The 12,311-nt window shown below is 35.1% G+C and overlaps 1 protein-coding gene across 1 annotated transcript; it reads right to left on the bottom strand.

Moving 5' to 3' along the window:
• Window positions 1–7,777: 7,777 nt before the first annotated feature.
• Window positions 7,778–10,018, bottom strand: LOC109218281. Its single transcript, XM_019382634.1, has 2 exons — window positions 8,903–10,018; window positions 7,778–8,446 (listed from the first exon to the last, which is right to left on the bottom strand). Exons 1-2 carry the CDS (start codon window positions 10,016–10,018, stop codon window positions 7,778–7,780), a joined length of 1,785 nt encoding a protein of 594 aa, XP_019238179.1.
• Window positions 10,019–12,311: the final 2,293 nt, after the last annotated feature.

Genomic DNA, 12,311 nt, shown 5'->3' with positions numbered 1-12,311 from the left:
TATAATGATGCGAAAAATTACTAATTATTTATACTCCGTTGTTTAATTTTTGAATTTGACTATAACTTATCTATCTATATCTATATCTATACTATATTAAAGGGAGAATTATATCCCTTATCACTTGGCCCAACAACCCATCAGAAAATCGTCCACGTTTGAAGCCCTTACCCAGTGTAGCCCAGGTTGTACATAACCTGAAAATAACTTTTCACCAGTTAGCCCACCCTTTTTTTCTTCGTTCTTTTTCTTCTTCTTCTTCTCGTATTAGCCTTCGCACCCCAAAATTTCTCTACTATTGTTATTCTCCTTCAATTTTTTTCCAGATTCCAATGGTTAACTAAGGATTTGAAAAATAAGTCACCATTAAAGGTGGTTCAAAGATTCAATTTCAGAAATTGAGTTTTCCGATTTGTTAGTTGTTTGGAATGGGTGTTGTCCCAATTGATTGGAATCATCAAGATGAGTTCAACACTTAAATTTCAAGTGATTTTGGAGTAGATTTAGGCTATATTTGAGTTAAATTTCAGAGGATGCCCAAGGAAGAAGAAGAACACGTGAAGCTCCATTGATAGGATTCATTTGTATAATAATGTATAATAGTGTATAAACACCTCTTATACATTATTGTATACACAGTTGATACATTATTTACAGGTATTTGGTGAATTTCTCGCTTCTTCTTCTTCTTCTTCTTCTTCTTCTTCTTCTTCTTCTTCTTCTTCTTCTTGTACACCTATATACATAGTGTAACAAGAATATTTTCACTCTCTGATTATACATCTTTATACATTTTTATACAACTATATACATAATGTACCTCTTTGTATAAAAGTGTATAACATTGTATAAAAGCGTATAAGCATCTCTAACGAAATTTGTACGATTTTCACTTGCAATTCTTGTATAAAACTAGTCCAAATCTCCAGCAAATAACTTCAAACTTTGTATACAACCTACTTAGACTATTTGTAATAAGTTCAAACAATACCCACTCATTAACAAGAATAGCATTAAAGGAGATAAGATTTTAGGTTTCTTGCGTTTGTTTTTGTGTTTTGTAGTTGTGATAGGTATGTATAAACCTGAAGATATACAAAATCAAAAAAAGAAAAAAATCGGAGAAGTATTGGTTATGGAAGAAGACACGAATGAGTGTTGACTGAGTGTCTCGATCAATGGTTACATAAAAATAGGGAACTAATTTTTGTTTTCATACGATTCTTTTTTATTAATAAAATTAAATATTTATGGGTGAAAAAATGAGGAGAGAGCTACAATAGGGATAGGTAGGTGACGGAAAATAAATGAAGTTGTTATAATTAGAGAGAATGGGAAAAGAAAAGATCTTATTGATATTTGGCTACATATTTGCAAACTTGTAACTGGGCTAAAATAGTGCAAGGTCAACTTACAGAGTGCATTATTCTTTAATTTTGTCTATATTAAAAGTTTGAATTTTTTCCTTCCTATACCATATATGAAACCTTATTACCAAAAATGTGCATATTTTGTAAATTACCTGCCCTGTGCAATGTTTTTCTATAATTTTTATACCATTCATTAATTAGTAACTAATAGTAGCTGAATCTTCCTAATATGGCGCGCTAAAAATCAGGAAAAGAATATCCTAATTGATTTAGCGACCTTCGGTTCAAATTTGAACGCAAATCCTTTATTAGATCTCTCCCGAATTTTTTTCGTAATTCAAAAAAAAAAAAGACGAAAAGCTTCAACAAACTGAAATCAAATTGTAGAAATCAATTTCTTCCTCAATCCAGACATCAAAAAGGCGACCAGTTATTCAACAAAATCAAGTCAAATTGTAGAAACCAATACTGCCGATACTCTGTTCTTCATCTTTCTTTTTTCTCAATCCACAAATCAAAAAAACAATAAAATATAGAACAATACCTCAGCAACAACACTCAATCATGTTCAAAATCCCAATCATGCTACAATTGAATGGGAAAAATCTGATTATAAAAAATGGGTCTCATCTCTGTATTTTTTGAGAAGAAGAAGGAATGGAGAAGAGGAAGAAAAGGGAGGGGGAAAACGGCACTGGTCTTAGGAATTAGGGGGAGCTGATTAAAATTGTTATGTTACAAATTCTATGAAAGTCTGATTTTATGTTAATATCTACAAAATTCCTATATTTATCTACAAATAAACTACAAATCAGTTTAAGTATGTATAAAGCAGTATTGTTTTTAAGGGTATCTATAAAATTACTACGTTTATACTACAATTAAACTACGATCTATGTTGAAAAAAAATGTTGACTATTTTCTCTTCATCTACAAAATTTCTACAAATAAACTACAAATCAGTTTTAATATTGTATAAAGCTGTATTGTTTTTAAGGGTATCTACAAAATTGCTACATTTATACTACAATTAAAACTACAATCTATGTTGAAAAAAAATGTTAACTACAAAATTTTCTCTTCATCTACAAAATTTCTTCAAAAAAACTATAAACAAGTTTAAGTATTGTATAAAGCTGTATTGTTTTTAAGAGTATCTACAAAATTACTATATTTATACTACAATTAAACTACAATTTATGTTGAAAAAAAATGTTGACTACAAAATTTTCTCTTCACCTACAAAATTTCTACAAAAATAAAACTACAAATCAATTTAAGGTTTCAGGGTGAAGCTTAGTCTTTAAAAGTTGAATCTTTGAATCAAAGTCAGAAGAAGGGGTAGGGGATTGATTGGTTTCAGGGGTGATTTGAAGGTAAATATTGTATAGAATTTTGAGATAGACATCAATATTTGACACGCCTGAGGCTGGGCTTATGCTTCTCTTCTCCAACGGCAATAGCTCTATGTCGTAAAACCATAAGAATATGATTTTGAATCCGGAAAGAAATAGGAAAGCGTGGGCCCTACTATTTCGTACGTAACAAAATTGCAATTTCCATCTCTATATTTTTTGAGAAGAAGAAGGAATGGAGAAGAGGAAGAAAGGGGAGGGGAAAAACGGAATGGAGAAGAGGAAGAAAGGGGCGGGTCTTAGGAATTAGGGGGATAGAGAAACATGGGATATATTGACACCTTTAATCCTTAGATGAGGAAGAAAGGGGCGGGTCTTAGATACTGACTATAATCCTTAACGAAAAATTTGTGGATTATAAGATCCAAAGCTTTTTTTTTCACGTAAATACTTGGAATTATAATTTTTTGTCCGCATTTTACGCTCTAAAAGAAACTCCCAATAATACTACTGACCATCAAAATACAATTGTATCTTCTTTAATTTGTTTCCTTCCTACTCACGATTCTCTCCAACCGTTGGCCCTATTTTGGTGCAAGTTATTTTAGAAAAAAATATTTAGGTTACGTCTCCCAAATAACTTGGAACGTGACATATGTTACTTCTTAATATATGGACACCTTTAATTAAGGAGTAAAAACTGCCCATTAATTAGACCCTTAATTAAGTATGGTATAGGATTGGTAATTTGGTATACTAAGTGTAATTAAATCAAACCTTAAATATTGAGGGTAATAAGGTTTCCTATGTGGCATAGGAATGTAAAAATTCCTTAAAAGTACGAAGGCACTTAGCGAAATGTCGTTCGCCTTTTTGCCCCTTTAAAAATAGAGTTCACATTAGACAAAATAGTCATTTAATTATCTTCCTAATATTTAGGAATTTTAATTCAACTAAAATTTTGCTAATTAAATCTTTTCTTATTTAAACTATGTGAGAAATCCTAATATTTTGGGACTTTATATTCCATTATGATTTTAGCTTATATAATAATTACAGAGCATGGACAATTAAATACAATATAAATGTGCAAAGTTTGAATTATCATCAAAAACTATTATCTCACTCATAGACGAGATTTCATAGGTAAACACTTACTTTTACCAAGAATATTTCATAATCTCAATATTAATATATTCACAATATCAAGGACAAAATCAAATACAATCCTCTACTTAACCGTAATAATATTTTTATTATCAATTTATATTAGGAAAAAATTAATGTTTAACAATTATAATGCTATTTCATATTGGAAAATCTTATAATTTAATTTTTTTTTAAATATTTAGGACTCTAAAATCTGATTATTAAATTTTTCTTATTTGAAATATGTAGGAAGTCCTAAAATTTAGGACTTTAAAATAAATCAAGATTTTACCTTATTTATATATTTTCCTTATTCCAACTATATAACATAATTATAACTTCGTCCTATTACTTTTCCTAAAATTTGATGCCTTAAATTAACTAAAATCTATTTTATTAAATTTTTCATTATTTACAAAAGCTATAAATTCCACACAAAGTTAGAAAAAGCAACAAGTTCGTGTCCAATTTCGATACGAAGTACTCTTATAAAGGTGTGTTCATAGTCACATTATGTATCATTTATGCATGTCCCAAAATCAAGTCTTTACACACAAAGCGATCAGGTGCAAATAGCTCAGCTTGAAGAAGCGCGGAATTTCATATTTCTTTATATTTAAAGGTGATTTTTATTTTTCTATATAATTAACTTTGACCTGTCATTTTACGTATAGAACCTCAAAAAGGCAGACTACTCAAATTGTTAGTATATTCTTAGGGTCCTCCTCACGATCGTGTTGGGAGATCAATTTCTTGGCTAACATAACTGAAGTGTTTATCCTTATATAAACTGTTGTAGATATGACTTTTGAGCTTTATGCTCTTAACCCCCCTGGCCTGCTTTGAATCTCCATTTTTTTGGTATATCGATCACGTGTAAATGGTGTCTTCCCCGACATCCGATAAAATTATGTTACCTTATCAAAAAGAAATTCTCTTTAATTTACACCCTATTATACTTCTTATCTTATTTTTTTCTTTCAGTTGCTTTGGGATGTAAAGATGAAGATGAAAAAGATGATTGTCACGGACATGAAGACAGTCTTACTCTACTTTTCTCTTTTATCAGAATTAGCCAATGGAACAGTGACTGAAGCTCTACTGCTGCTCGAAACTGAGCTTCAATGGTGATGAAGCTGTGACCTTCATGTCATGAGAACTCAGAGAGAAAGAGAGAGAAAATACGATGGGAGAAGATTCCAGAATATTGCAAATGAATTCATTGAGAAGAAAAGTGAGTGGAACCTCCACTATATATACAATGCAATTGTGCAACCTAAGCTAAGACTAAACCAAGTCGACTAACCACTAACTACCAAGCTGATTGGTACAGTTGTGTACAGCTGTCATAACTAACTAACCAACTAATTGGTACAAAATAATTAGAGTTCTTAACACCCCCCCTCAAGTTGGAGGTATAGTAAACACAGCCAACTTGCCCAATGTAGCACTGTGTTTAATCCCTATCAAGGCCTTAGTTAGAACATCTGCGAGCTGGTTATCTGTTCTGATATGATGGAGAGAAATCAAGCCTGCTTGTAGTTGATCACGCACAAAGTGACAGTCGACCTCTATGTGCTTGGTACTCTCGTGGAATACTGGGTTCCTTGCAATATGCAATGCAGACTGGCTATCGCAGTAGACTGAAATAGGTAAAGAGAAAGGGACAGTCAGTTCTTCAAACAACCTGCGTAACCATACTAACTCTCCTACAACCTTTCTCAAGGCTCTATGCTCTGCCTCTGCAGAAGACAGTGATATAGTCTCTTGTTTCTTAGACTTCCAACTGATAGGACTGTTGCCCAATAAGACCAAATAACCACTGATGGACCTCCTAGAGTCTGGGCAAACTGCCCAATCAGAATCACAATAAGCTTTGACTGTATGGTCCCCATCCTTTGACATGAAAATTCCCAAGGTAGGATCATTCCTTAGGTATCTCAATAAATGAAATGTTGCCTTCAGATGGGGCTCTCTGAGCTCCTGCATAAACTGGCTTAAGTGTTGAACACCATATGCTATATCCAATCTAGTGTTAGTTAGGAAATTCAGTTTGCCTACTAGCTTCCTATAATAAGAAGGATCCTGTAGTATTGTTCCCTCCTTGGCCTTTAGTTTTACATTGGTGTTCAAAGGTGAAGAGCAAACCTTGTGTTCCAAGCAATTATACTCCTTCAGTAGATCTAGCACAAATTTCCTTTGTGATACAATGACCCCATCTTCCTTATACATAATCTCCAATCCCAGGAAATAATGAAGTTGTCCTAGATCCTTAATCTTGAACTGCTCATGCAAGAAACTCTTGAGTTGAGCAATCTCTTGCTGATCAGTCCCAGTTAGTAACACATCATCCACATATACAGCAACATATACTGAAGTACTTCCATTCCTCTTATAGAAAAGTGAATAGTCATACATAGAGTGTGTGTATCCTCTTGAGCATAGTGCCTCAGTTAGTTTTGCATACCATTGTCTACTTGCTTGTTTCAGACCATAGAGAGATTTGTTTAGTTTGCAGACTAGACCTGGCTTCTCTATTACTAGCCCAGGTGGTACCTGCATATACACCTCTTCATTGAGATCCCCATGCAAAAAGGCATTATTCACATCCAGCTGTGAGATGGACCAGCCCTTCTTGACTGCTATAGCTATTAGAGCCCTGACTGTTGTCATTTTCACAACTGGTGAGAAAGTTTCTGTATAGTCTATCCCTACCTGTTGAGTGTAACCTTTAACAACCAATCTGGCTTTGAACCTCTCAATGCTGCCATCTGCTTTGTGTTTCACCTTGTATACCCATTTACAGCCAATTGCTTGTTTCCCAGGTGGCAGCATTACCAAATCCCAAGTGTGATTGGAGTGTAATGCATCAAATTCCTGTGTCATAGCAGCTTGCCATGCAGGATCAATAGCTGCCTCCTCATATGATGATGGTTCCCTGTCATGACAAACATTTCTCACAAGAGTCTGACCATCAGGAGTTAGTAGATCAGAGGCGATGTGATGATTCACAGAAAACAAAGCATTCAGGGAAGTAGAATTAGTTTTAAGCCGAGGTAGGGAATGGACATAGTCCTGTAAGTATGTGGGGAGTTTGTGAGCTCTATGTGATTGTCTTGTTGGATGAATTTGTTCTACATTGGTTTGTTCAGTGTTGTGTTGTGATGATGCATTATGTGGTGAATGGCTAAATGTTCCAGAAGGTAAAGGACTGTCTACATGTACATGTGACATAGAAACAGGTGTGCTATCTACATTCCTTTGATCACTCAAGACTTCAGGGGTTTGTGTAATATCTGTATTCTCAGGAGGTTGTTCACTGAGAGAGTCAATGAAAGGAATTGGATAAAAGACAGGTGACTTAGAAGACTTGTTCATGCTAACACTAAAAGGAAAGATGGACTCATTAAACACCACATCTCTGGAAATATGAATTTTTCTAGTGGCTAGATTTAGAACTTTGTACCCCTTTGTGTTGAAAGGATATCCAACAAAGACATGAGGTGTTGTTCTGGGATTGAACTTGTCCCTATGTGGCATTGGTACAGTGGGATAACATAGGCAGCCAAAGCTCTTGGGATGGGAGTACTTTGGTCTCTTTCTATATACTAATTCATATGGTGTTTCATTGCTGACAGAATTGGATGGCAATCTGTTTATTATATATGTGGCACAAAGGATACATTCACCCCAATATCTTAGGGGTAGCTTGGATTGAAAAAGAAGTGCTCTACCTGTTTCAAGGAGGTATTTGTGCTTTCTCTCCACCACACCATTCTGTTGTGGTGTGTAGGGACAAGTTCTTTGATGAATGATCCCTTTAGATTGGAATAACATGGTTGCTTCTCTACTGGTAAACTCCAGCCCATTGTCTGACCTTATGGACTTAATGGTAACACCAAACTAGTTTTCCACCAAATTCATGAAGTTTTTAAGAATATCAATGGCATTACTTTTGCTGGATAAGAGATGAGTCCAAGTAGACCTGCTATAATCATCCACTATGGTGATAAAATATTTGTGTTTATCATGTGTAGGAACATGATATGGACCCCACAGATCAACATGTAAAAGTTCAAAGATTTTGTTAGTTGTACTGGTTTTCTGAGGAAATGGTAGTCTTTCCTGTCTAGCCATTGGACAAATGGTGCAACTGAAGGGTTGTTTGGGGGAGAAGTTAGCAGGAATGGAGGTAATCCTTCTCATTTTCACAAAGGGGACATGTCCAAGACTATTACGCCACAACACATTCACATTATTTTCAGCCCAAGAATGAGAGAATAAACTAGGTAATTCAGAAGATAGACTTTCAAAAGGAGTTTGTTCATTAGCACTTGCACATGAACTATTTACAATTGGAAAGGGTACACACTTATTTGTATGAAGTGGTATATCTACAGTAGAATGAGAGGGACAGTGTGTGTTACAAGTGCAACAAGTAGAAATGATAGGTAGTTCAGAATTGTCGTTTTCTGCAAGGCTTGCATTGTTTTTCTTCAAACAGCTTGGGCATAGGATGTACAGCCCATCCCTCACTTTACCAATCACCAGAGGCCTCTTCATTGAAGGGGCCTGCAATACACAACAAAGTTTGAAAAAGGCAACAAGGCAGCTGAGATGAGACGCTAAAGAGTGAACAGAGATTAGATTGTATATGAAAGTGGGAACATACATCACTTTATCCAGAGTGATCTTAGAAGTGAGAATTACACTACCTATTTCTGTCACCTTTACTTTGTAGCCATTTGGAAGTATGACTAATAGGGGATAAGGTAAGTTTGTTATGTTGGTTAATAAGGATCTGTTGAAGGTCATGTTATTGATGCCCCTGAATCTATAATCCATGAGTCAGCCTTGTTCTTGAAACATTCACATGAAAGTTTACCAAAGTCAATTGAGGAAGTGCAAGCTATCATACCTGCAAAGTTTGCTGCTCCTGAAGTAGCATTGACTCTAACTCCATGGTATCCTACTCCTCTGTTGTAGTAGATTCACCAACTGGCTATACTCCTCTTGGGTAAGACTCACATTCTGAGTATTGTCATGACTGGCATACTTTTCATTCTCTGTAGGTTGAGTATCAGTGGTTGCTACATGTGCATTGGCCAGTGTTCTGTTGCCTTTATTGAATCTGTTACTATTATTGTTGTTTGAGTTGTAGTTGTAGTTGGGATTTTGCCTAGTATTCTGATTGAAACTGCTTTGACCTGTGTTTGGATTCTGATTGTGGCCAAAGTTCTCTGGGTATCCATGAAGTTTGTAACATTTTTCTTTGGTGTGCCCTGGCCTCTTACAATAGTCACAGAAAGGTCTATTTCTGTTGTTGTGATTGTTGTTGGGAGAGTAATTTGTTCTGAATGTCCCAGATCTGATTGTGTTGGCATTCAAGGCTGACGACTCCAGTGCTAAATGGCCACTAGGTTTAATTTCCCTCTGCCTTTCCTCCTGAATCAGCAGAGAAAATGCTTGAGCAATTGAAGGAAGAGGATTCATCATCAATATGCTGCCTCGAACAACAGTATATGTTTCATTTAATTCCATAAGGAATTGTATGAGTCTCCTATCCTGTTCAGCCTTGTGCATACTCTCCTTAGCTTCACATGAACAATTGCAGGTGCAGTGAGATTTAGCAATCAAAGTATTGAGTTCCTCCCATAACTTTTTCATTTTTGTGTAATAACTAGTGATATCGAGGGATCCTTGAGATAGATCATTGATCTCCTTCTGAATTTGGTACAGCTTTGTCCCATTTGTCTGGTCATACCGATCCTCAAGCACTCTCCACAATTCGAATGCATCAGCTACATATTCAACACTATCTGCAATTTCTTTGGTCAAAGAGTTTAGGTTCCATGATGTGACCATATCATCACACCTTTCCCACAGGAGAAATTTTAATGAATCTAGATCTGGTCTATTGCACTCTCCGTTGATAAATCCCAATTTATTCTTCACAGATAATGCTCGCATCACACCTCTTCTCCATGAACGATAACCAAAACCATCAAATGGAGCGGGAACTAAAGCTGTCCCAGGATTATCGGATGGATGCATATACAGAGGGCTACTGGTGTCAACACCTGACTGATTCAGAGATTCATTCACAGTTGGTGTTGGTTGATTATCGTTCTCACCCGTCGTCATATTTGTGATTTACAGAATTTATAAGGGACTTGATAACTAGAATGTAAGGTGATTAGGAATTTAACAATAACTCTCAAACAATTACGGATTAGAAGTAAGAACAAAACCTAGTCCTTAGACTACAACTCGAAATCCATGGAGAAATGAAGTTGCATGTGTGCGATCTAGTTCGAAAGGTCATCAGCAGAGAGAGAACTGGCAAATTTTGTGAATCGAATCCAAAATCGATGCTCGTTGCTCTGATACCATATCAGAATTAGCCAATGGAACAGTGACTGAAGCTCTACTGCTGCTCGAAACTGAGCTTCAATGGTGATGAAGCTGTGACCTTCATGTCATGAGAACTCAGAGAGAAAGAGAGAGAAAAGACGATGGGAGAAGATTCCAGAATATTGCAAATGAATTCATTGAAAAGAAAAGTGAGTGGAACCTCCACTATATACAATGCAATTGTGCAACCTAAGCTAAGACTAAACCAAGTCGACTAACCACTAACTACCAAGTTGATTGGTACAGTTGTGTACAGCTGTCATAACTAACTAACCAACTAATTGGTACAAAATAATTAGAGTTCTTAACAGAATTAATTTGCAAGTTCTTACGGATCCTTCTACTTCCATCTGTTGAGGAAAACGCATTCACGGGCTTGGTGTATTTGCTCTAACAGTGGCAATTCATGGATGGTAAGGACATTTACCCTCCTTATTTCATCTAGCATTTGTCCGTCCATTCTGGAAAAGGAATTTACTACAATCCAGTGGCGAAACTAAGAATTTCTTTAAGGGTGTTCAAATTTAAAAAAAGTGAAAAAAATTTACGACAAAGGGTGTTCAATATGTGTTATATACCTCTAAAACGTAATATTTTACCTACATACACAGTACAATTTTTCGACGAACCCTTACAAGCATGTGGCGCATGTGGCTTCGCCACTGCTACAATCTTTGGGTTGTGAGATGATGAATTATCTTGTATTGGCAGTATCCAGTGTCACTTAATCAAGATAGGAACAAAGTTACAAAAGTAAAATCTTAGATTATATCACGAAGGTCGTTGTATTCTCTACCCAAATTTGAGAACTTATTGTTTGCACCTTATTGGTAAGTCAATTTATTTTTTTCGATGATGTTTCATTTCTGTATGAATTGTTCAAACTCAGTGTGTTACAATTTTCAATTACATTGGTGGATTTGGAGCTTGACTCTTGGTACTATAGAGTTACCTTGATTTTTTCAGGCAATTTATTTTATTTAAACAACACTAATCGTCAGTGTTGTAATTTTTGGTTATGTAGCTTGATCATGATGAATCAAAGGTGTAACAAATATTGCATTGTTGGAATAGTAATGGATTATTATTGTAACATTTGTATCTTGTTTCTATTCCAGGTCCAAACAATATGCATTAACAACTTTAGAAAAACTTAATTTGGTGGATGGATTATTGGAAGAATGTTCTCTTTTATTAATGATTACATTTGGTCTAGAAATGAACATTTATCAGCATGCGATTTCAACAAAACTTATCCAGTAGTTTGTCATGTTGGATATTTCCTACGAATTCTCTGCGTAAACATTTCTTACATGTAACATTTTCCCCCTTTTTACTGTCAAAAAATAATCTCTGAATTTACTAGCACTAGAATTAGACGCGATTATCATATTTTGTAGGCTAAATCAATAGTTTGCACAACTAAGTATGTTGATAGAAGTTCGAGTCATCTAATGCGTTTTGACACTCTTGGGTTCCTTATATTTCTCAAATGACCTAAACTCTGTACTGTTTAATGATAATATTGATGTAGAGCGGACTTTGAGTAGTGCTCCTTTCAATAGGTTTGAGGAAGGCTTATTGAATTACTTGCAATTTAATACTTGTGATAGGACATATATCCCCTGATAGGAGAAAGCTTCCGAACAACATTATGGTGAAGATTTATGAACCAAGTAGGCTGTTGTTTTATTTTAGATGTTACAGAATTATAGCGACTGAAGTGACTACCTTTCTTCCTGATTCTAAAACTGAAGTTGAAAAAGCAAAGTTGTTAAGCTTATATCTTATATTGACCTATTAAGATGTATTTTCTCACCTTTCTCCTTCTGTAGCTTGCTGAAGAATGGCTTAAGCTTGTCTGCCTCTGTAGATAAAGATCTTATCGCTATACGCTCTGTTATGGGTAGATCGAGGTAACGAGATTTTGTATATACACAGTAAACCACATGTAGTGTGTCTTTGAAGTCTATGTGTCGAGATATATACACTTATGTTATTATGTCTCTGTTAGCTTTTGATT

Source organism: Nicotiana attenuata, unplaced genomic scaffold (genome assembly GCF_001879085.1).
Source record: "Nicotiana attenuata strain UT unplaced genomic scaffold, NIATTr2, whole genome shotgun sequence".
In the NCBI taxonomy this organism is placed as follows: domain Eukaryota; kingdom Viridiplantae; phylum Streptophyta; class Magnoliopsida; order Solanales; family Solanaceae; genus Nicotiana; species Nicotiana attenuata.
This window is presented reverse-complemented; position numbering and strand designations above follow the sequence as displayed.

Excerpts from the sequence above, each read along its gene's own strand:
- LOC109218281 (XM_019382634.1), bottom strand. The coding sequence starts at position 10,018 with ATGACGACGGGTGAGAACGATAATCAACCAACACCAACTGTGAATGAA. Across the intron at positions 8,447-8,902 it reads GTCATGACAATACTCAGAAT|GCCCCTTCAATGAAGAGGCC; the intron begins GTGAGTCTTACC and ends TGTGTATTGCAG.